The sequence below is a fragment of the Oncorhynchus mykiss genome, chromosome 24, assembly GCF_057628025.1.
Source record: "Oncorhynchus mykiss isolate SJ-2025 chromosome 24, ASM5762802v1, whole genome shotgun sequence".
In the NCBI taxonomy this organism is placed as follows: Eukaryota; Metazoa; Chordata; class Actinopteri; order Salmoniformes; family Salmonidae; genus Oncorhynchus; species Oncorhynchus mykiss.
The window spans coordinates 14,673,495-14,697,491 of NC_143045.1; the positions used below are offsets into that span (position 1 = coordinate 14,673,495).

The 23,997-nt window shown below is 44.2% G+C and overlaps 3 protein-coding genes and 4 non-coding genes across 9 annotated transcripts; 1 reads left to right on the plus strand and 6 right to left on the minus strand.

Annotated features, from left to right (window-relative positions):
• Nucleotides 1-1,389: 1,389 nt before the first annotated feature.
• rps3 (ribosomal protein S3) lies at nucleotides 1,390-7,680 on the minus strand. The gene is made up of 7 exons (XM_021582341.3): nucleotides 6,732-7,680; nucleotides 6,072-6,202; nucleotides 5,079-5,172; nucleotides 4,299-4,393; nucleotides 3,520-3,707; nucleotides 2,187-2,393; nucleotides 1,390-1,461 (listed from the first exon to the last, which is right to left on the minus strand). Exons 1-6 carry the CDS (start codon nucleotides 6,759-6,761, stop codon nucleotides 2,194-2,196), a joined length of 738 nt encoding a protein of 245 aa, XP_021438016.1. The 5' UTR covers nucleotides 6,762-7,680; the 3' UTR covers nucleotides 1,390-1,461; nucleotides 2,187-2,193.
• On the minus strand, nucleotides 1,738-1,884 carry LOC118944123 (small nucleolar RNA SNORD15). The gene has a single exon (XR_005039444.1). It is a non-coding gene; the product is annotated as a small nucleolar RNA SNORD15 (small nucleolar RNA).
• Nucleotides 3,185-3,333, minus strand: LOC118944121 (small nucleolar RNA SNORD15). The gene has a single exon (XR_005039442.1). It is a non-coding gene; the product is annotated as a small nucleolar RNA SNORD15 (small nucleolar RNA).
• On the minus strand, nucleotides 3,932-4,078 carry LOC118944120 (small nucleolar RNA SNORD15). The gene has a single exon (XR_005039441.1). It is a non-coding gene; the product is annotated as a small nucleolar RNA SNORD15 (small nucleolar RNA).
• LOC118944122 (small nucleolar RNA SNORD15) lies at nucleotides 4,667-4,815 on the minus strand. The gene has a single exon (XR_005039443.1). It is a non-coding gene; the product is annotated as a small nucleolar RNA SNORD15 (small nucleolar RNA).
• On the plus strand, nucleotides 6,814-22,350 carry ints4 (integrator complex subunit 4). The gene is made up of 24 exons (XM_021582340.3): nucleotides 6,814-6,965; nucleotides 7,535-7,729; nucleotides 10,081-10,198; nucleotides 10,309-10,415; nucleotides 10,545-10,677; nucleotides 10,880-10,980; nucleotides 11,251-11,301; nucleotides 11,381-11,469; nucleotides 11,760-11,880; nucleotides 11,977-12,048; nucleotides 13,928-14,102; nucleotides 14,257-14,462; nucleotides 16,305-16,447; nucleotides 16,567-16,682; nucleotides 16,790-16,923; nucleotides 17,283-17,440; nucleotides 17,522-17,615; nucleotides 17,730-17,810; nucleotides 18,372-18,502; nucleotides 18,580-18,639; nucleotides 18,895-19,054; nucleotides 19,145-19,288; nucleotides 19,783-19,903; nucleotides 20,032-22,350. Exons 1-24 carry the CDS (start codon nucleotides 6,912-6,914, stop codon nucleotides 20,208-20,210), a joined length of 2,943 nt encoding a protein of 980 aa, XP_021438015.3. The 5' UTR covers nucleotides 6,814-6,911; the 3' UTR covers nucleotides 20,211-22,350.
• aamdc (adipogenesis associated, Mth938 domain containing) lies at nucleotides 20,580-23,968 on the minus strand. 3 transcript variants are annotated; one of them, XM_021582342.3, is made up of 4 exons: nucleotides 23,520-23,968; nucleotides 22,592-22,782; nucleotides 22,421-22,516; nucleotides 20,580-20,957 (listed from the first exon to the last, which is right to left on the minus strand). In XM_021582342.3, the coding sequence occupies exons 2-4, from the start codon at nucleotides 22,721-22,723 to the stop codon at nucleotides 20,817-20,819; spliced, it is 369 nt and encodes a 122-aa protein (XP_021438017.2). In that variant the 5' UTR covers nucleotides 22,724-22,782; nucleotides 23,520-23,968; the 3' UTR covers nucleotides 20,580-20,816. The 3 variants fall into 3 exon arrangements, with proteins under 3 accessions (XP_021438017.2, XP_021438018.2, XP_090074537.1); XM_021582343.3 differs by having other exon boundaries at nucleotides 22,592-22,747; nucleotides 23,520-23,756; XM_090218411.1 differs by lacking the exon at nucleotides 23,520-23,968 and having other exon boundaries at nucleotides 22,592-22,789.
• Nucleotides 23,969-23,997: the final 29 nt, after the last annotated feature.

The window sequence follows — 23,997 nt, forward strand, 5'->3', positions numbered from 1 at the left end:
GATCAATGTCGGAGTGGCATTGACTAGGGTACAGTATAAACATGAAATTACGAAAACAGTATGTAAACATTAAAGTGACCAGTGAGCCCATGACTATGTACATAGGGTTGAGTAACCAGGTGGTAGCCAGCTAATGACAGTGACTAAGGGCAGGGTACTGGGTGGAGGCCGGCTATTTAACAGTCTGGTCTCCCTGAGATTGAAAAACAGCTTCTCAGTCCCAGCTTTGAGGCACTCGAACAGGCCATGGTTTAAACAGCATGAAACTTGTGCTTTGAACAATAAAAAGGCCGCAAAAATGTGCAGTTGTCACAACACAATGCCACAGATGTAGCAAATTGAAGGCGCATGCAATTGGCATGCAGACTCCAGGAACATCCACCAGAACCGTTGCCAGAGAATTGAATTTTAGTTTCTTTCCCATAAACATTGGAGGCTTTAGAAAATTTGCCAGTACATCCAACTGTCCTCACAACAGCAGACCATGTATATGACATCAGTGGGCAGAGCTGGATGGGTCATCAGCGAAATGGGACACACCTGGGCTCAGGTGTCACAGGGACAAATACACCTGTCCCCCATACATCGAGGAGACTCTCCATGTAAACACTGTTGGATGTTGGTTGTGGCTTGTTCTTTCGTTTCGGCACCTCAACACTATATATGCACGCATCCACTCACTTACTATAAACAAGTAACAATGTAACAGTAGGCATAAGCTACAGACAATGAAAACAATTGCATTTTATCAATGTGCAATGTGAATGCAGATGCCACCATGAGATGCCGAGGCCATTTAAAAAAAAAAAAGGTATCTGACCAACCGATGCATATCGGTTTTCCCAGTCGTGAAATCCATAGATTAGGGCATACTGAATGCATTTCAATTGACCAATTTCCTTATATGAACTGTAACTCAAGTCAAATCTTTGAAACTGTTGCAGCTTGCGTTTATATTTTTGTTCAGTATAAAATAAGCTACTAGCAACAAGTAAATAATCACAACCCGAGTGTGGAAAGGCCAGTATATGATTTGATATCAGGGTTAATTACCAGAAGAGTATTCAGTTGTCCTTCAGATAGGGGATAGTTACTTGTTGAATGTCCTATAGCGCATCAGGGAATTACTATGCATGACAGCGAGTTTTAGAACATGACCATGGGCTAAAACAGGCCCCGTTTATTAACGTTTTAGGCCCTTTGTTGGTACTGACCGTTATGAAGAGTTAGGTTTTTTTTCGTATTGGGGTAGCTTTTCCTTACCCGTCTACCCAGACTCCTTGCCATTCTCCAATTCCAAAAGTACCATAAACCAACCAATTATTAACTAATTAATTGCCATGTTTGGGAGCAGGAATACTTCACAAGTTGAGACAGACAACAAAAAGGTGTATTTTCCAGGTTTTATTTTTGTACAGAAAATGCAGGATCCTGCTTCCATCTACAAACAATGCATGACACCTGGAAGAAAAAGAATAACAGACATTAGGATACCAGACCTAAACCTGCCTGAATCACAGTTTATGAATTACACACACAGTAGCTTAGCTACATGCTCAACGTAGTCTAGAAATATTTATTCAGGCACCAGTATATTGACAGACTCAAATGGCACCCCATTCCCAATACACACTGTTGCTTTTGAACAGATCCCTATGGGTCCTGGTCAAAAGTAGTGCAATATAAAAGGGAACAGGGTACCACTTGGGACGCAGATATTTGATAAAGTCAAGAAGCCCTTCTCAGACAAATGCCTCGATGTCTTCAACTGAAGAGACGTGCTGCTCTGGGGAACAGAACCTAGAGACACAGAACGTAACCCTGACCCAGTGACCCCAGACAGGCAGCGTCCCGTTCCGACTCGTCATCGTATCATCACTGAAGGGAAGAGTAAACTAACACTAAACTAATAGTCACCCTGAAAGTAAACAAAGTGTATCACACTCTGAGATAGACACTTTCGTGCAGCATTTTAAATGACACTATTATGGAGAGTCCTTTCACGACCACAAGCCTCCTCAACAATTACATTATCAATCTAGTTTTCCCCCACAATGCAAATTGAGTCACAACTGAGGTAACCTGGTTAAATTTGAGTCCCGAGGCAAAACCAGCTGAGAACCACTCATTTATAGTACAGTACATTTCTACTATGCAGTGGCTGGGTTAGTGTTAGGTTATAGTACCTGTCTACTATGCGGTGGGTACAGGAGTCTGTGGCATGGCTGGTGGGGCTTCTGGCTTGGCACCCTTCTGCTCCGACACAGGGGTGGAGGGGATAGTCTCGTCTTTGGGCTCCACAATGCTCACATGGTCTGGCAGAGGCTTCTTGGGGCCGATCTTACCACTGGGGTCCCATGGTAACATGATCTTCACCTTGATGCCTAGCACACCTGAAACAGACAAAAAACGCATACATGAACACATCGGTGCTTACACGGACCCTCTACCCAACGGTTATTCTGCGTACCTAGACGTTGAACAGTGAAACGTATACAGTACCTTCGGAAAGTATTCAGCCACCTTGACTTTTTCCACAGTTACATTACAGCCTTGTTTCCATTGATTATCCTTGAGATATTTCTACAACTTAATTGGAATCCACCAGTGGTAAATTCAATTGATTGGACATGATTTGGGAAGTCCCACACCAGTTTATATGAGGTCGCACAATTGCCAGTGCAAAAACCAAGCCAGGCCAAGGAGGTCAAAGGAATTGTCTGTAGAGCAGCGAGACAGGATTGTGTCGAGGCACAGATCTGGGGAAGGGTACCAAAACATTTCTGCAGCATTGAAGGTTCCCAAGAACACAGAGAATGGGAGAAACTTCCCAAATACAGGTGTGCCAAGCATGTAGTGTCATACCCAAGAAGACTTGAGGCTGTAATCACTGCTTCAACAAAGCACTGAGTATAGGTTCTGAATATTTACATAAATATATATATATATTTTTTAAACTTGTAATAAATTAGCTTTATCGTTTTCGCTTTGTCATTATAGGGTATTGTTTGTAGATTAAAGGGGGGAAAAACACCAATCAATTTTAGAATAAGGCTGTAACCTAACAAAATGTGGAAAAAGTCAAGGGCTCTGAACCTTTCTGAAGGCACTGTGGAATAGGGTTAGCACATGTGTGATATAGCAAGTAAGAGGTTGATCATAATGACTTGACTAATATGACTGCCCTTCTCAGACAAATGCCTCGATGTCTTCAACTGAAGAGACACGCTGCTCTGGGGAACTGAACCCAGAGACACAGAACGTGACCCTGACCCAGCGACCCCAGAGACCGACCGCGACCCATTCCGACTCGTCATCGTATCATCACTGAAGGAAAATATTTCACCTTTAAAAAGCAACAGACCAAAAATTCTGCTGTTGATGAGACTCACCTTGACAGATCAGAATAATCTAGGGGTAGGGTATAAGGGGCTGATTTGGTATTCACTTTGTCTAACCATTAGTAGTGTCTAGGGGTAGAGTAGTAGTGTAGTGTCTAGGGGTTGATTTGGTACTTACCCTGTCGGAGCAGGACGTGGCGTACAGCGGTGTCTACGTAGTAGTTGACTGGGTCTCCACTGTGGATCATCAGGCCATCAACAAACTTCATGGACTTGGCCCTCTGACCCCTCAGCTTCCCAGAAACCACCACTTCACAACCCTTAGAGCCACTCTCCATGATGAACCTCAGCACACCATAGCAAGCTCTGGGAGGGGAGGGGGGGTAGGAGAAGAGAGATGGTGAAGAGTGCGCAGAAAAGAGTGTGTGGGGAGAGAGAGAGAGAGAGGAAGAAAGGCAGGGGGGGGGACAAAAGGTGGAGCAAAAATGGGGGGGGGGGGGGAGAGATATGAGAAAGAAAATGGGTTTAATACACATCAACTTATACAGGACTGTGAGATCACATCTGACATTATGAGCCATTTTCCTGGCCCTTCTCAGACAAATGCCTCGATGTCTTCAACTGAAGAGACCTGCCTCTCTGGGGAACTGAAACCAGAGACACAGAACGTGACACCAGCCCAGTGTACCCAGAGACAGACTGTCCCATTCCGACTCGTCATCGTATCATCACTGAAGGGAGACATTCTACTGTATGTCATGAGAAAGGAAGTTTAAGAAAGTGGAGTAGTTTTCTGGCAACTTTCTCCTGAACAGATCTAGAACCTGCTTACCTTCCCAAATCCTAACCTGTACCATTAAGAGTGAAACCTGCACCACTGAAGGTTAATGCATAACGGACCTTAGATCAGTGTCTAAGTGCAACAGGTTGGAGGTCAGCGGCCAGGGTTAGTCTTACCTACGTACAGCCAGACCTCCCAGCAACTTGTAGCGCAGAGACTCCGCCTGAGCAATGGCACAAAGACCACGGGTTGCAACCTTCTCAGCGTACAGCTAGAGGGGGAGAGAGTGGAGGAGGTTAACCTTCTACAAATACAAAGAGGCTACACAGCCTACAGCTTGATGCGGGTGCTGCAATGTGAGCCGCGGAACCACCACAGCAGAGAAGCGTAGCCTCGCAATTCACATTCTTAATTGTGGTAGAAACCGTCTCTAGAACGCTTACAACTTCATGCATCCCTGACTACCTTCATCTTAGCCAACTAGCTACCGGACTACCTAACAAGAAACCATATGAATCCACACATTTCCTGTACTGGATTCAGTCCTTCTCAGACAAATGCCTCGATGTCTTCAATTGAAGAGACACGATGCGCTGGGGAACTGGACCCAGAGACACAGAACGTGACCCTGACCCAGCGACCCCAGAGACTGACTGTGTCCCGTTCCGACTCGTCATCGTATCATCACTGAAGGAGCTTTTCCAGTCAGATTCTACCTTCAGACACACTTGAGGTTAGTTGCTTTACATTCATTAACACATTTCAAATCTTCCCTATGTAAAAATCTGTGGAATTCACACTTGTTTTCATTTAAACTTCACACAATCATATTCTTCTACTCCCCACACTGCCATTAGAAACCAAACCTCTGCTGAACCACAGTTCTCAGCTCCCTGATATTGTGGTTAGGGAGTATGTCTAATGAGTACATGTATGCAACTGTAGTGTTTGTTTACCTCCACATTGCCCTCAGGGAAGCCAAACCTCTTCTGAACAACAGCGGTCAGCTCCCGGATGCGACGACCCTTCTCTCCCAGAACATTCTGGGTCCTGAAACAACAATGGCACTCTATTACTAAACACGCTCTATGCAATCAGTTAGTCATCTAGTGTTCCTGAAAGTTCCAGCTGAATTGAACAAGTTTTCATATTTAAAACCCAAGATGATCCATTTAATTCAAATCAATTTTAGCGCTCTGGAGCGGGTTTTCATCAAGGATCTCTGTAATTTGCCCCATTCATCTTTCCCTCAATCCTGACTAGTCTCCCAGTCCCTGCCTCTGAAAAATATCTCCACAACATGATTCTGCCACCACCACGCTTCACCGTAGGGATAGTGCTAGGTTTCCTCCAGACGTGACCTTGGCATTGAGGCAGAAGAGTTGACTCGGTTTCATCAGACCAGAGAATCTTGTTTCTTATGGTCTGAGAGTCCATTAAGTGCCTTTTAGCAAACTCCAAGCAGGCTGTCATGTGCATTTTACTGAGAAGTGCCTACGTTGGCTAACAAAGACCAAGCTTCTTGTTAACAGCATCCATGCCACCTAATATTTATTTTGTGCTTCCTGCAAACAGCGTTGAGATACTTGCACGAGCCCCATTGTCTGTCCTAGTAGGAAATGTTCGCATGTGCTCAATAGCATTTACCTAGCATCCACTATGAGAATTCCTTAGCACTTGTTAGAATTTCTTAAGTGAAGATGAGGACTTTTGCGCCTTTTTTTAAAACCTTTATCTAGGCAAGTCAGTTAAGAACAAATTCTTATTTACAAAGAAATCCTACGTTAACGTTTGTGCACTACCGGTAATACCATATATCACGGGATGGCACAGGTTCCCCACGGAAATCTTGATACCCGCACAACCCTACACCAATTCATTATTGTACCAACAATACACCTTTTCAAGACAGTATAACCCCCTAACTACCAACATACCGGTAACGTTACCTTGTGGCCAGGATGATGATCTCGGTCCTGGTCGGGGTTACACGCACCTCCACACCGGAGTACCCATCCTCCGCAAGCTCGCGCGTCAGAAACTCGTTCAGCTCGGCTTTGAAGATTCCGTCCGCGACGAACTAACCAGGCACACAAATTGAGTATATCGTTAGCTAGGTTGTAGGGAACATGCTTGTAGTAGTCCCATAGCCGCTAGCGAACCTGCAACTGTTGGTGACATCACTGGCCAGCAAGTTACTATAACAGAGTATTACGGAGTACTTTTACTCTAACTGGGTAGTGCCAATGTTAAAATGAAGTAGCCTGCCACCTACGTAACGTTAACATTAGCCAACTGGACACCGATCACCAATCTACCTACACACCACTGACAATCAGACTCGCAATTACATTTTTTGAATGGTACCATTATGGCTATACTTAAATCGCTAGTACGGTATAAAAGGCACCCCTTTGCACGTTCTCTAGCGAAGTGAGGATTCTTTGTACTGGTAGGTAACATCTTTGTCAATCCTCTTTAGACTAGAGGACGAGGACACCGATCAATACGACAATCAACTCCGTACTCATGCTGCTAACACATGGAATCCCAATTTTCTACAAATGCATCAGTTACAAAGACCATTTTGGTAAGAAACGTGAACTAACCTTCCTCTTCTTGGAGATTTGCACCGCCATTTTGCCTGAGGCCGCTGACAGGAAAGAAATAGTTAAGGAACCGGAAGTATATTTATACCCATAATTGCGAGTTCCGTCGATGCTTGATTACGATGGTGCTGGGCGCTTTCAACAACAAAAAATACTGGAAGCTAGTTAATTTCGTTGGAAATGGCAGCACATCTCAAAAAGCGAGTTTACGAGGAATTCTCCAAAGTTGTTCAGGTCGGTAGACGCATGGTTACGAAAAAAAACCGAAATATTCACATTTTAATTGTCGATGTTCTTACAATACTAGCAAGCCAGCTAGCTAACGTAAGACTCAGACTGTGTGAGTGTTTCGTTGCTAGCTAACCAACTGTTAACGTATTGCATCCCGCAATAATATTTTTTGATAACAATAATATTTTTGATAACATAGTGCATCCTATTTCATTAACTTTAGGTAGTTAGAGATATTATATAGGGCTCGTAGAATCGTTGCTAACTAGCTATGTTGGGTCACATGGATCTGAACAAATGGCCAGTGGTAGCTCCTTTTAGTTAGCTAGCTGGTGTACATTTGCAATAGTGTTCTAGCCTGAGTACCAGTCTGTTTGTGTTATGATTATGCAAATCATGAAAAGGACAGCAATAGAGTAGGCAAGAGTACAAAGGGATCTGGTACCTGGCTAGCTTTGTCTAAATCCTTGCTATAGTTCGATCCCTACAGCTTTAGATATGCCGTTTGGCTGTCCAGATCCATATCACATCACATAATTAAAAGGTAATCCATTGTCTCTGTTGATCAACAGCTTCCCCAAGAGGAGGCTCCAGCCAAGAAGCTCCGTCTGACCAAGCCAAGTAAGTCTGCAGCGCTGCATATTGACCTGTGTAAGGCCTCCAATCCCACTGATGCCCTGCAGTACCTGCTGCACTTCGCCCGCAGCTCCGTGGAGGCAGAGAGTGTGGAAGGGGTTGTGCGCATACTGCTGGAACATTACTACAAGGTATGATAGCCCTGGCTTTAATCTTTCCATCCTCACATCTCTTCTTCCATCCCTCCATCTTCTCCTTCCGTCCTCTCTCTTCTTTTTCTATCCTTCATCATTCTCCCATCTCTCCTCCTGGAACACTATTACAACGTAAAGCAGCCCTCCTCTCCCTAGCTGCTCTTAGCAATGCGGGTGTATTTACATACACTAGCGTTGCTTTCAATTGTATTGGGTTGCACACAAACAATCAGTGGAAAGCCAGAAGTTTAATACTATTACATTTGTGCCGATGTACTCTCTGCTTACCTCATGTCAAAATAAAAGTCCTGCACATGCTCCATATGTGGGCAAAAAATGAATAACTTTTGGGGGACTTTTATTTTGACATGAGGTAAGCAGAGAAGGAGTGGGTCTACAACAGACCAGTTTGGAAATTCTGTTTAATAATCTTTAGATATTTTGTCACAAATTCCACCCATCAAAATGACCAACCTTCCTGCCCACCGGCACAATAAGTTGAATTGGAATTGTATTTAACTTCTGGCTTCGCGAGGACTGTTTTTGTGCAACCCAATACAACTGAAAGGAGTGTATGTACAGTGGGGCAAAAAAGTATTTAGTCAGCCACCAATCGTGCAAGTCCTCCCACTTAAAAAGATGAGAGAGGCCTGTCATTTTCATCATAGGTACACTTCAACCATGACAGACAAAATGAGAAGAAAGAAAATTCAGAAAATCACATTGTAGGATTTTTAATTAATTTATTAGCAAATTATGGTGGAAAATAAGTATTTGGTCACCTACAAACAAGCAAGATTTCTGGCTCTCACAGACCTGTAACTTCTTCTTTAAGAAGCTCCTCTGTCTTCCACTCGTTACCTGTATTAATGGCACCTGTTTGAACTTGTTATCAGTATAAAAGACACCTGTCCACAACCTCAAACAGTCACACACCAAACTCCACTATGGCCAAGACCAAAGAGCTGTCAAAGGACACCAGAAACAAAATTGTAGACCTGCAATCAGGCTGGGAAGACTGAATCTGCAATAGGCAAGCAGCTTGGTTTGAAGAAATCAACTGTGGGAGCAATTATTAGGAAATGGAAGACATACAAGACCACTGATAATCTCCCTCGATCTGGGGCTCCACGCAAGATCTCACCCCGTGGGGTCAAAATGATCACAAGAACAGTGAGCAAAAATCCCAGAACCACACAGGGGGGATCTAGTGAATGACCTACAGAGAGCTGGGACCAAAGTAACAAAGCCTACCATCAGTAACACACTACGCCGCCAGGGACTCAAATCCTGCAGTGCCAGACGTGTCCCCCTGCTTAAGCCAGTACATGTCCAGGCCCATCTGAGGTTTGCTAGAGAGCATTTGGATGATCCAGAAGAAGATTGGGAGAATGTCATATGGACAGATGAAACCAAAATAGGACTTTTTGGTAAAAACTCAACTCGTGTTTGGAGGACAAAGAATGCTGAGTTGCATCCAAAGAACACCATACCTACTGTGACACATGGGGGTGGAAACATCATGCTGTTTTTCTGCAAAGGGACCAGGACGACTGATCCGTGTAAAGGAAAGAATGAATGAGGCCATGTATCATGAGATTTTGAGTGAAAACCTCCTTCCATCAGCAAGGGCATTGAATATGAAATATGGCTGGGTCTTTCAGCATGACAATGATCCCAAACACACCGCCCGGGCAACGAAGGAGTGGCTTCGTAAAAAGCATTTCAAGGTCTTGGAGTGGCCTAGCCAGTCTCCAGATCTCAACCCCATAGAAAGTCTTTGGAGGGAGTTGAAAGTCCGTGTTGCCCAGCAACAGCCCCAAAACATCACTGCTCTAGAGGAGATCTGCATGGAGGAATGGGCCAAAATACCAGCAACAGTGTGTGAAGACTTACAGAAAACATTTGACCTCTGTCATTGCCAACAAAGGGTATATAACAAAGTATTGAGATAAACTTTTGTTATTGACCAAATACTTATTTTCCACCATAATTTGCAAATACATTCATAAAAAATCCTACAATGTGATTTTTCTGGGTTTTATTTCTTCTCATTTTGTCTGTCATAGTTGAAGTGTACCTATGATGAAAATTACAGGCCTCTCTCATCTTTTTAAGTGGGAGAACTTGCACAATTGGTGGCTGACTAAATACTTTTTTGCCCCACTGTAAATACACCTGCGTTGCTAAGAGCAGCTATCCTCGCCCCTCCTTCAATGGTCCCTCTTTTCTACCCTCCTACATCTATCCTTTCTGCCTCTTCTTCTTCCATCCCTTCTTTCCCTCACCTTGCTCCTGTGTCTTGCTGTAGAAGAGTGATAACTGTTTTTGTATTTATGTCTCTGTAGGAGCAGGATAACTCTGTGCGGCTGAAGATTGCCTCTCTGATCGGCCTGCTAAGTAAGACCCAGAACTTCAACCCTGAGAGTATCCTAGATGACACTCTCAACACATTCAACACAGAGAGTAAGTTACACTCTGATACACACACTTAGTACATTGTGCACACTCTTTCCCATATCTTCTCTGACCTAGTCCATGTCTGTCTCTGTGTTTTCTTCTCTGTGTGTGTCCAGAGTCCCATCAGGTCCTGGCTCAGCTGCTGGACACTCTGCTGGTCATCGGCACCCAGCTCCCAGAAAGCCTTATTGTTAGACACAGACTCATAGAGGTGGCCTACAAGGTAACACGCATACAGTCGTGGTCTGCACGTTTTTTCATCAATCTCTCATCCTCTTTCTCTTCCCACTCTCTCTCATCGATCTCTCTCTCACCCCCCTCTTTCATCTTATCCCTCTCATTTCTCTCTCAGCACCTGTCAGACACATATTTCGGTGTGAGGAATAAATGCCTACAACTCCTGGGTTGCCTAGGAAACGTGGACACGCCCCTAAATAAAGATGGACAGGGATTGGTTCCAGCTGTTATTGGGGGCAGTGCTCCAGGTGTGTATATTTATTTGGGTTAACCAGGGTAGTTGAGTCAACAACAATAAAAACATTTACTACATGACATGTTTATTTACTTAATTTAATTGAACCAGTAGTCCCCTCATTACATCATCATGTCTGAGAGATGTGTTTGGGATGTGCAGCAGCGGTGTGCTATCAGTGACTACTTTCCACTCTCCCTTCCTCCTCCTTCCAGGGGTGTCTGGTGGAGTGTGTGTGAGAGACGCGCAGAGCCTCATCAGTGACTACTTTGCAGACCAGGACCCAAGGGTGCGCACGGCGGCCATCAAAGCCATGGTATGACCATACTTCCTCCTGTTATGTCCCAATATACATCCTAGCATGCTCACTTAGAATGCATGCCCAAAACAATGCTTCAGTCTATTGAGTGGATATTGAGAGGCCTCTCGATAGTCTGCACTGCTCTGAAAATACAGGACGGGTGAAAGTTAGCTGGATGCCTACTCCAAACATATAGGACGCCTCTCTAGACTATTGGCATGTGTACAGGCTAGATAGATTATATATTGACTGATTGATAATTAAATGTTCTGCTCTTCCTTTCAGCTGCAACTGCATGAAAGGGGACTGAAGATTCAACAGACCATTTATGATCAGGTAAAGTGTGCATGCGTGTGTTTCTTTCCCAGCCGCTAGGTTCTTTTGTGTGAGCGTTTCTCTTTAATTGTATGTCTAGGCCTGTCAGCTGCTGTGTGATGACTATGAGCAGGTTCGTTCGGCTGCCGTTCAGATGGTGTGGGTCCTGAGTCAGCTCTATCCAGAGAGGTAAGACATAGACACACATGTACACACACACACACACACACTGGCTGTGTTCATGATCACCAAATCCATGATTCATTGTGGGTAAATTGTGACTGCCAGACTGATCTACAAATAATAATGAGTGGTTATTTATGATGCAAGTCGATTTTGTAGATCATCAGTCAGCAGTCGCCTGCAATGTCGGCTGCAATGTCAAACAAGCCCAACACTGAACACACACACTCACTGACTGGGGGGGGGGTGAAAACTGCTGTGTGATTGATGAATAAAGGTGGCATCTGTCCAATCAGCATTGTGCCGATTCCGTCGTCCAATGAGCAAGTCCGTCTGGTCGACGACTCGTTTGGGAAGATCAGTCACATGGTTTCTGATGGATCCTGGGTGGTCAGGGTGCAGGCCGCCAAAACACTGGTGAGTACACACACACACACAAAAAAATTACATCTTACTTTTCAGATAGTCATGGTTCTCCTTTCCTCCCCCTCCACTCATTCCTCTCTTCCTCAGGGTAACATGTTGCAGGTCAGTCCTCACTTCCTAGAGCAGACTCTGGACAAGAAGCTGATGTCAGACCTCAGGGTACGTACACTGTGTGTGTGTGTGTAAAATGTCTCTTCAGAGGAAGCATACAGCATTTTATTTGTAATTTATTTAATATAATGTATATTTCAGAGGAAACGTACGGCTCGATGAGCAGTCGATGAGCTCTATGTAATCTAGATGTAATATAATACAGTACATACACTACCGTTCAAAAGTTTGGGGTCACTTTGAAATTTCTGTGTTTTTGAAAGAAAAGCACATTTTCTGTCCCTTAAAATAACATAAAATTATTCAGAAATACAGTGTAGACATGGTTAATGTTGTAAATGACTATTGTAGCTAAAAATGGCAGATTTTTTATGGAATATCTACATAGATGTACAGAGGCGCAGCAACCATCACTCATGCGATCCAATGGCACGTTGTGTTAGCTAATCCAAGTTTATCATTTTAAAAGTCTAATTGATCATTATAAAACCCTTTTGCAATTATGTTAGCACAGCTGAAAACTGTTGTACTGATGAAAGAAGCAATAAAACTGGCCTTTAGACTAGTTGAGTATCTGGAACATCAGCATTCGTGGGTTCGATTACAGGCTCAAAATGGCCAGAAACAAATAACTTTTTCAGAAACTTGTCAATCTGTTCTTGTTCTGAGAAATGAAGGCTATTCCATGCGAAAAATTGCCAAGAAACGGAAGATCTCGTACAACGCTGTGTACTACTCCCTTCACAGAACAGCGCAAACTGGCTCTAAATAGAATAGAAAGAGGAGTGGGAGGCCCCGGTGCACAACTGAGCAAGAGGACAAGTATATTGGAGTGTCTAGTTTGAGAAACAGACGCCTCTCAAGTCCTCAACTGGCAGCTTCATTAAATAGTGCCCGCAAAACACCATTCTCAACGTCAACAGTGAAGAGGTAACTCTGGGATGCTGGCCTTCTTTCTTTTTTCTTTTTTTTTGTGTGAATTATACCCTGTTTTCTCCCCAATTTCGTGGTATGCAATTGTTTTAGTAGCTACTATCTTGTCTCATCGCTACAACTCCCGTACGGGCTCGGGAGAGACGAAGGTTGAAAGTCATGCGTCCTCCGATACACAACCCAACCAAGCCGCACTGCTTCTTAACACAGCGCGCATCCAACCCGGAAGCCAGCCGCACATGTGTCGGAGGAAACACCGTGCACCTGGAAACCTTGGTTAGCGCGCACTGCGCCCGGCCCGCCACAGGAGTCGCTGGGCGCAGTGCACGCTGACCAGGTCGCCAGGTGTACGGTGTTTCCTCTGACACGTTGGTGCGGCTGGCTTCCAGGTTGGATATGCATTGTGTCAAGAAGCAATGCGGCTAGGTTGGGTTGTGTTTCGGAGGACGCATGGCTCTCAACCTTTGCCTCTCCCGAGTCCGTACGGGAGTTGCAGCAATGAGACAAGACTAACTACTACCAATTGGATACCACGAAATTGGAGAGAAAAAAGAGGTAAGAAAACGAAAAACAAATGTCTACAATGTATTTCTGATCAATTTGATGTTATTTTAATGGACAAAAAATGTGCTTTTCTTTCAAAAACATGGACATTTCTAAGTGACCCCAAACTTTCGAATGGTAGTGTAATATATTGTTAGTTTTTACTCAGGTTCTAAATAAACCATCAGACAACTAGGGAAGCTCAAACCAAGTTTGTTCACCCACTGGGTCAAACAGCTGAAAAGACAGACATGTTTCCACCAGCATTTATACCCACATTGCCTTTTCCCTTACTCAGTAATATTCCAAGCCCCTAGCTCATATCCAACCTCCGTTGACCCCACCATATACATTCCTCCTACATATAACCATTCACTTCTGATGTAGCAAGTATTTCAAATTACAACACAACAATATATTAATAATAATGTTATATATGTATATATCTCAGAGGAAACGTACTGCTCATGAGCGTGCCAAGGAGCTCTATGCGTCAGGTGAGTTCTCCTCGGGGAGGAAATGGGCTGATGATGCTCCCAAGGAGAAGGTGGACACCTCAGCTGTCAACCTGATCGCCTCGGGGGCATGTGGAGCCTTCGTACACGGACTGGAGGACGAGATGTACGGTAAGAGTGTGTGTGTGTCGGTAAGTGTGTTTGGGGTTGTCTCTGTGTGTGTTATGTTTTGTTTGTTTCTGTGAAGGCTGTGGAGGCTGTTTTTGTGTGCGCATGGGTTTTATGTGTGTAAATTATAATGTGCCTATGTGTGTTTTATCTGTAGAGGTGCGTATTGCTGCTGTGGATGCACTCTCTGCTCTTGCCCAATCATCTGCCAGCTTTGCCGAGAAGTGCCTGGACTTCCTGGTTGACATGTTTAATGATGAGATTGAGGAAGTCAGGCTGCAGTCCATCCACGTCCTGAGACAGATCTCTACTAACATCACCCTGAGAGAAGACCAGCTGGATACTGTACTGGCTGTACTAGAGGTAACACAGACCAACACACATATGGAGACGCATACACACACATGCACGTGCCAACACACACACGCACGCATGCATGCACACACACACACACACCCACAATTACAAGGAAAGAAGAAAATGTCTAAATGTTAGAATATACAGTGCCAGTCAAAAGTTTGCACACACCTACTCATTCCAGGGTTTTTCTTTATTTTTCTATTTTCTACGTTGTTGAAAAGTAGTGAAGACATCAAACTATGAAATAATACATGGAATCATGTAGTAACCAAAAAAGTGTTAATAGATCTTAATAGATTTTAGATTCTTCAAAGTATTCACCCTTTGCCTTGACAGCTTTGCACACTCTTGGCATTCTCTCAAACAGCTGAGGTAGTCACCTGGAATGCATTTCAATTAACAGGTGTGCCTTGTTAATTTGTGGAATTTCTTTCCTTTTTAATGCTTTGAGCCAATCGGTTATGTTGTGTCAAGGTAGGGGTGCAGAAGATAGCCATATTTGGTAAAGAACAGCTCAAATAAGCAAAGAGAAACGACAGTCCATCATTACTTTAAGACATGAAGGTCGGTCAATCTGGATATTTTCAAGAACTTTGAAAGTTTCTTGAAGTGCAGTCGCAAAAACTAAACCATCTCAATTGGGTTGAGATCGGGTGATTGTGGAGGCCAGGTCATCTGATGCAGCACTCCATCACTCTCCTTCTTGGTCAAATAGCCTTTACACAGCCTATCCTGTTGAAAAACAAATGAAGCGCAAACCAGATGGGATGGCGTATTGTTGCAGAATGCTGGGGTAGCCATGCTGGTTAAGTGTGCCTTAAATTCTAAATAAATCACTGATAGTGTCACCAGCAAAGCACCCCAACACCATCACACCTCCTCCTCCATGCTTCACGGTGGGAACCACACATGTAGAGATCATCTGTTCACCTACTCTACGCCTGACGAAGACATGGCGGTTGGAATCCAAAATCTCACATTTGGACTCATCAGACCAAAGGACAGATTTTCACCGGTCTAATGTCTATTGCTTGTGTTCCTTGGCCCAAGCAAGTCTCTTCTTCTTATTGGTGTCCTTTCGTAGTGACTTCTTTGCATCAACTCGACCATGAAGACCTGATTCACACAGTCTCCTCTGAACAGTTGATGTTGAGATGTGTCTGTTACTTGAACTCTGGTTAGCATTTATTTGGGCTTCAGTTTCTGAGGCTGGTAACTAAGGTAACTGGGTCTTCCATTTCTGTGGTAGTCCTCATGAGAGCCAGTTTCATCATAGCGCCTGATGGTTTTTGTGACTGCACTTTTAAGAAACTTTTTTCCGAATTGACTGACCTTCATGTCTTAAAGTAATGGACTGTCATTTCTCTTTGCTTATTTGAGCTGTCCTTGCCATAATATGGACTTGGTCTTTTACCAAATATGTCTATCTTCTGTATACCACCCCTACCTTGTCACAACACAACTGATTGGCTCAAACGCATTAAGGAAAGAAATTCCACAAATTCACTTTAAACAAGGCACACCTATTAATTGAAATGCATTCCAGGTGACTACCTCATGAATCTGGTTGAGAGAATGACAAGAGTGCAAAGCTGTTATCAAGGCAAAGGTTGGCTACTTTTAAGAATCTCAAATATATATATATTTTTTTAAAACACTTTTGGGTTATTACATGATTCCATGTGTTATTTCATAGTTTTGATGTCTTCACTATTACTCTACAATGTAGAAAATAGTAAAAATAAAGAACCCCTGGAATGAGTAGGTGTGTCAACTTTTTGACTGGTGCTGTATCCATTTTTTTTAAAGAATAAAAATAATAACTGAAATGTGTAACTTGTGTAGGATTCGTCTCGTGACATCAGAGAGGCGCTACATGAGTTGCTGTGTTTCACCAATGTGTCGACTAAAGAGTGTATCCAACTGGCCCTGCTGGAGCTGCTGAAAAACCTCACCAAGTACCCCACCGACCGCAACTCTGTCTGGAAGTAAGCGTCTGTGTGTGTCTGTGTGTATCACTTTGCAAGTGATTCAATAAAAACGCTTTTAAAACTCAACACACTCTTTCTCATCATCTCTCTCTCTATCCCTCTCATTCTCTCTCTAGGTGTCTAAAGTTTCTAGGTTGTCGTCATCCAACCCTGGTGTTACCGCTGGTTCCAGAGCTGCTCAGTACTCACCCCTACTTCCACACCCCTGAACCAGACATGGACGACCCTGCCTGTATCCTACATACACACACACACACACACACACACACACACACACACACACACACACACACACCTATACCTACCTCTGTGTTGTGTGTTCCTGACCTAGCGTAACAGATATTGCAGTGTTGGTGCTGGTGTTCAACGCAGCTCAGTCTTGTCCCACCATGACAGCTCTGTTCTCAGACCACACCTTTAGACACTACACCTACCTACGGGACAGCCTCTCTCACCTAGTACCTCCTCTCAGGGTAAGACACACACACACCCTTTTCACCAATATATGTTAAGACCCACTGTGTCATAATTAAGCAATAAGGCCTGAGGGGATGTGCTATATGGCCAATATACCAAGGGATGTTTTTATGCACGGCGCAACGTGGAGTGCCTGGATACAGCCCTTAGCCATGGTATATTGACCATATACCACAAACACCTGAGGTGCCTTATTGCTATTAAAAACTGGTTACCAATGTAATTAGAGCAGTAAAAATACATGTTTTGTCATACCTGTGGTATACGGTCTGATAGAACACGGCTGTCAGCCAATCAGCATTCAGGGCTTGAACCACCCAGTTTATTGATTTTGTGTGTGCGTGTGTGTGTGTAGTTACCAGGGAGGACGCAGGCCCCAGGTGTGAGTGGTATAGAAGGTTCCGGCAGTGTGGAGTCTGCTCAACTGTTCCTCCAACAGAGTCTGAGCAGAATTAGCACTATACACAACCTACAGGACCCCGGGGCTCAGGACCTGCTCAACTTTACTATCAGGTACATACATACACACTAATACTATCAAAACATTTCAAACAATTTTTGAAGCGAATATTTTGTGTGTGTGTATCCTCTCAGAGACCTACAGAGACTGGGGGAGCTACAGACAGAGCTGGCAGGAGCTGCTGACTTCTCTGCCACCTACCTCCGCTGCCAACTACTGCTCACCAAGGTGTGTTTCTGCATCTGGATAGACTGGTGTCTGTCTGCATTACATTTGACCAGAATGCCCAAAACGTATTGCCTTTCCTCATCCCCTTGTCTCCTCCTTGTGTCCTTCCCACAGGCCTTGCAGGAGAAGTTGTGGACTATGGCCGTCCCCCTCTGCCTTAAACACAACGCCATGGCAACTGCTGCTGCCAAACAGGTACACACACACACAAACTATTGTGTTTTTTTAAATAGTATTTTTCACTTTATTTAGACACTTGAAATGGGGGATACAGGTTGAAGGGGGGATTGAACCCCGATCTCCGGCGGGAAGAGGAGCATATACACTGAGTGTACAAAACATTAGGAACACCTTCCTAATATTGAGTTGCATACCTTCAGAACAGCCTCAATTCATTGGGGCCTGGACTCTACAAGGTGTTGAAAGCATTCCACAGGGATGCTGACACAAACCGGTGTGCCTGGCACTTACTACCATACCCCGTTCAAAGGCACTTACATATTTTTGCCCATTCACCTTCTAAATGGCACACAATCACAATCCATCTCTCAATTGTCTCAAAGCTTCAAAATCCTTCTTTAACCTGTTTCCTCCCCTTCATCTACACTGATTGAAGTGGATAAAACAAGTGACATCAATAAGCGTCACCTGGTCAGTCTATGTCATGGAAAGAGCAATGTTTTGTACACTCAGTGTATGTCTTCAGTCATTGGCGTTACCCCTAGATATTAATGTGATGTGTGTGTGTTTTTGTAGATGTTGGAGGAGACATATAAACTGGAGTTCCTATATAGTGGTCTGGAGAACAGACAGGTGGCCACCATACACCACGTCAGACTACAGGCTAAGGCCTTACAGCTAGTCCTGACTGCCCGTACCAGACGAGGGTTAGTACACACACAAACACCCCCACCGTCCATGTCTATAACTGTCAAGCAGCTCAACCCCTCTCATCTCTCTGCAGAGTTGAACCTCTCATCAGTGTCTGTGAGAAGTTCCTTCAGGAGGTGGAATCCTTTCAGAGGTATATTATCTCTTTTTTAACCATCATTTAATCTACCTATTTAATCTGTTTTATTTAATCAACTTTTGACATCTTTGAAAACATAAGACAGACTATTTGTCCTATATAAGACAAACAGAAACTGATGCATCTGAAATGAATTGTTGAACTGAATTGTTGTTTTAATTTATCGCCACAAGGTGGCAACTTTGACCTTGCAGAAAGCACACCCTTTTCTTTTGGTATTCTGATGGATCCTGACCTCTATGCCTCCAGGCTGTTTGTGGTGGAGCTGCCCCACCTTCAGGAAAGTTTTGTGGGGAAGCTGTTGGACTTGAGTCCCAAGCTGTCGGCCTGCAAGCCTGGAGAACTAGTCAAGATCCTTCAGACCACATTGAGACAGAGTGGCTTCTTAAACCTTCAATTACCTAAACAGGTACACAGACACACACACACACACACACACACACACACACACACACACACACAGGTATTTGACCCAGGTGTGGTTTGTATTGGCTGGCAGGTCCAGCGTGCGTCGGCGACCATCATCGAGCCGACAGGAGAGTCTGACAACCCACTGCGTTTCACATCTGGCCTGGTGGTGGCACTAGACATCGATGCTACGCTGGAGCACGTGCAAGACCCCCACAACACTGTCAAAGTACAGGTACACACCCTGTTATATAAAGTACACACACCCCTTGGCTGGGTTATGATTCTCCAACCTTCTCCCAAAGCGTACACTCACCCTTACCTAGAATATAGTGGAAACTCCCTCAAGCCATGCAAATCAAATCAAATTTATTTGTCACATACACATGGTTAGCAGATGTTAATTTGAGTGTAGCGAAATGCTTGTGCTTCTAGTTCCGACAATGCTGTAATTACCAACGAGTAATCTAACCTAACAATTCCAAAACTACTACCTTAAACACACATTGCACCAATCCAATGTAAATGCATAAGTTGGATACACCTGCACATTTCCGGGTGAAGGGTAGAGAATCAGAATGAACCCTTTGTCCAGGACCCTAGCGGTATGTATATACGCTGTGCCCTTTCTCCTGCTGATGTATGAAGTGTTGGTCCAAGTTGTAATAGTTTGCTTTGTCTTTTACACACACACACACACACACACACACATTTTCTCTCTCTCTCCAGGTGCTGTATCCAGATGGCCAGTCTCATGTGATTCAGCCTAAACCTGGAGACTTCAGAAGTCCTGGACCACACCGCCACCGCCTCATCACACAGGTCTACTTGTCTCACTCCGCATGGACTGGTGAGGACACACACTTCCGGTCTCACAGCACATAGCTAGAATGTGGGTGTGCCCCCACTAGTCCGTCTTACTCTGCATGGACTGGTGAGGACACAAACTCACCCCCGGCCCCTTTCTCTCTGTCTCAGAGGCGTGTCAGATCGAGGTGAGGCTGCTGCTGGCCTACAGCTCATCTCGTCTCTGTAAGGCGGTGTGGAGCGACAGCAGCACTGAAGGCCTCCAGCCAGCAGAGGGTGCCACTGAGGGAACCATTCCCTTCGGCAAACCTGTCAAGGTCTTCATCATGCCTAAACCTGCCCGCCGCTGACAAACACCTCTAAGCATCCATCTCGCTTTCTCTCTCCAATATCTTGTCTGTTGTTTTCTCCCTCTCCCACCCCTGACCCTCTAGTCCTCAGCCATTGGCTGTTCCTTACTGCATACATATTTACTAAACAATATGTTTATATTGTTAGTGTGTAACTGTGTGCCACCCCTGGCTGACTGCTCAACTAGATTGAGGATGCGTCCTATATAGTGCACTACTTTTGACCACTAAAGGAAAAAGGGTGCTATTTGGGATTTCATCCTGAGACTGAGCAAGAGAATCACTGAGGTCACCTGTCTGATCTGTGTGTTGCTATTCCTGCTATAGTTAAGGACCACTTTTTTTCTTTGAATGACAAATGAAACCAGATGACAAAAACAAGCCTTTATTCACAGCAAGTCATTTTAGCTCTTCATTACGGTGTTCTGAATGTTTCACTTCGCTAATGCACCCCAGGTTTGTGTTCATCAGGCACCAAACAGGGAGGGACTACATGGACTTGTCCATTGCAAAACATTTTGCTATGATGTGCTGTAATGAATATGACATGTTGAATCGCACCAGGCTTTCAGAGTTCTCCTACTGGCCACCTGTAGTATGATGTCATCAGCAGGTAGAGTGGAAGATGCCACCCACCTTGGCTCCCTGGCCAACCAGGTTGTTGTATTCTGTGATGGCCTTCTCTGTCTGCAGAACTATCAGCTTCACTCCTCTCTGTCTCACGAAGTCCACAGTTGAGGACGGGACCTTAGAGAGAGAGCGCAGAGTTCAACATTGCAGCCATCTTTAAAAGGAAAACTCTGCCCAAAAATGATATTTTTGTATTTGTTTCATTGGTCCATTGTTAGCATAGTTACAAAATGTTTTGCATGTCAGCAATCAAGTTTTCAAGATGTAACTTTCAAAATACAGAAATCATCCCTGTATGATGCAATTTGCATCATATGATTCTGGGTTTTGCATCATACAGGTCTGATTTCTGGGTTTTGAAAGGTCCGTGGGGCGATGCACAATTGGCCTAGCATCGTCCGGGTTAGGGGGGGCTTGGCCGGTAGGGATATCCCTGTCTCATTGCGCACCAGCAACTCCTGTGGCGGGCCGGGCGCAGTGCGCGCTAACCAAGGTTCCCAGGTGCACGGTGTTTCCTCCGACACATTGGTGCGGCTGGCTTCCGGGTTGGATGTGCGCTGTGTTAAGAAGCTGTGCGGCTTGGTTGGGTTGTGTTTCGGCGGACGCATGGCTTTTGACCTTCGTCTCTCCCGAGCCCGTACGGGAGTTGTAGCGATGAGACAAGATAGTAACTACTAACAATTGGATACCACAAAATTGGGGAGAAAAGGGGGTAAAACAAATTAACAAGTTTATGGGTGGAGTTTAAAAGGCGAGTCAAGACTGACTGATCTACAAATCACCTTGCATCATAAATACTCAAGATTATTTGTAGATCAGTCATTCACAATTTACCCATGTTACATCCGTTTTAATGCATCTTGAACAAGGCCAGAGAGAGAAATCAGGGGAATTGTGTAGTGGCTAGGGAAAGTGTAGGGCTGAGGAAGGGTAATGTACACGGTGAAAGTATGTTTGTCGGGGCAAGGGAAAGTGAAGGATAGGGTAAACAGAGAGGAAGCGAGAGGTTTTACTCCACCCAAAATAAGCACACGAATTGAGGAATTTTTGTATGGAGGTTTGAGTGTCGAATTTGATTTTAAAAAATGTAATTGTTCTTATTTGATTGAAAATAAGTTTCATAATAGGTTGTTACGAATGCAGTGTAATAAGTGGACGCCCTTGGCATTTCGGCAACCCAAAAACGACTATCAGTTGTGCCTGTTGGACATTGCCATTGAAGGCTTCCAACATTTTAAAGTAGTCAACTGGGTGGGGATTCCTAAGAGTTGGAAAAATCCGCCAATGAAGGAAAATAAAATGGAGCCTATTGCCGTCAGACGCTATAATGGGAGATACAAAGAAGATATCGCGATGGCCTATTGTTCACAAGCTTATCTGCCCTCTTATTGGCTAGAATATTCCCACCTGATCTCACCTCCTCCTGCCTGCCTTCCATCTTTAAGAACATTTTCCCATTGTTAGAGTGCACTAATATCTTGTCAATATAATAAACAATCTTTGGGGTGAATGGTGTAGGTCTTGGGAAAGTGTCATGAAAACGAGTAGGGGAAGAGTGTGTGTATGGGGCTGGGGGATACCTGCAGCGCCTCATTCATGCCCCGCCCGATGACCAGAGTCGCCACACCCTTCTGAAGCACCTCCTCCAGATCTGCAGGCTGCACTCCAGGGTGATGCTATGCACAGTCAGTCACATCGTTATCATCATCATACAAGATGCCATTTGAGACACAGTCCATGTCTTAACTTACATCCGTCCCAGTCTCTCTCCAGTCCCATGCGCGGCTACCCCCGGGCCACACCTTACAGTCCTTATAGGAAGAGGAGCAGCCCTTCACCTTCATGTGTCCCCAGGACAGGGAAGCGATCTCTGGCGACGACATAGGTCAGATGTTGTGTCTCGGCTGCTGCAGGCACGTTTGGAAACCAACGCAGCGGTTAACTAAACACAAGGCAAACGCAGCTTTTCATTGGAAATTAATGTAATTCTGGTGTATCAAAAATGCAATGACGCAGTCGGTGTGATCAAAGTAAAGGTGGGCCAGGAGAGTTGCTGGCATCAGTATCCTAGATACTATCCTGCCTTTGTGACATAGAGCAACCCCTTAATGGCTAATCGGGCGCTTTCATGAAAAACAACTTGCAATATCAGTTATGTTATACTCTTTGGAAACTTGAGTGTTTTCTATCTTGATCTGACAATTATATGCATATTCTAGATTCTGGGCCTGAGAAATAGGCAGTTTCATTTGGGTCCGTTTTTCATCCAAACATCAAAATACTGCCCCCTACACTCAAAGAGGTTAATGGCTAATCGGCGGCCCTGCTCAAACCACTCCGATCTGTGTGTTGGTGTCTCTCAGAGGGGTTGTCAACTTGATCAATGCTCCAAGGAATATGGATATATAAAGTATTATTGTAAAACATAAGCATATCTAGTGATAAACGTACCTAAAGTTGAATCCCTATGAACTATTATTAGATCGTATTTCTGTCAAGTGACCATGTAAACAAACACTGGGGAACTGTAGCGTGTTCACGCAAACAAGTGTTTAAAACCGAACGATCATTTATGAACCGAAACTGAATTGTCACTTTGCTATCATTTACTACCGACTTGTCTTGGTTTTAAAACTATTAATTGTATGTCCGTCAGTCGTGAATGCTTCTTTTCCTTACCAGTTCGTTGCCTCGTAGGCAGCCTGTGCTACTTTCGTAAAGGGGTGTGTTCCGGATCGTTAGGTTAAGTAGCTGATACCTCAGCGTTGTGGAACGTTGCGGATAGATATTCAATTAGCTGATGTGATTACTTACTCTACATACCAGAGAAGTATATTGGTTCTATATCATACATTTCTATATGAACGTAAGAACGTTGTCTCTCCTGCTGAACGTGGCGATGACAAAATGTGGACTGGTTAAGGTGAATTGTAACTGAACGTTTGAAGCAATGGCTGTTTGTCCCACCGAGTTCATCCAATAACCATTTACTTTATTTTTAAAAATGTATTTCTACGTGTACTTTTAAGTTGTGTGTGAGTCACTCCCGTTCCCCCAAACGGCTATTAGACTGCCTTTAGGTTCCCATTCCTCCTGTTACGTCACTAATGTCAGCCAATGTGTACACTGTCGAAAGGGGAAACAATGATGCTGCAAA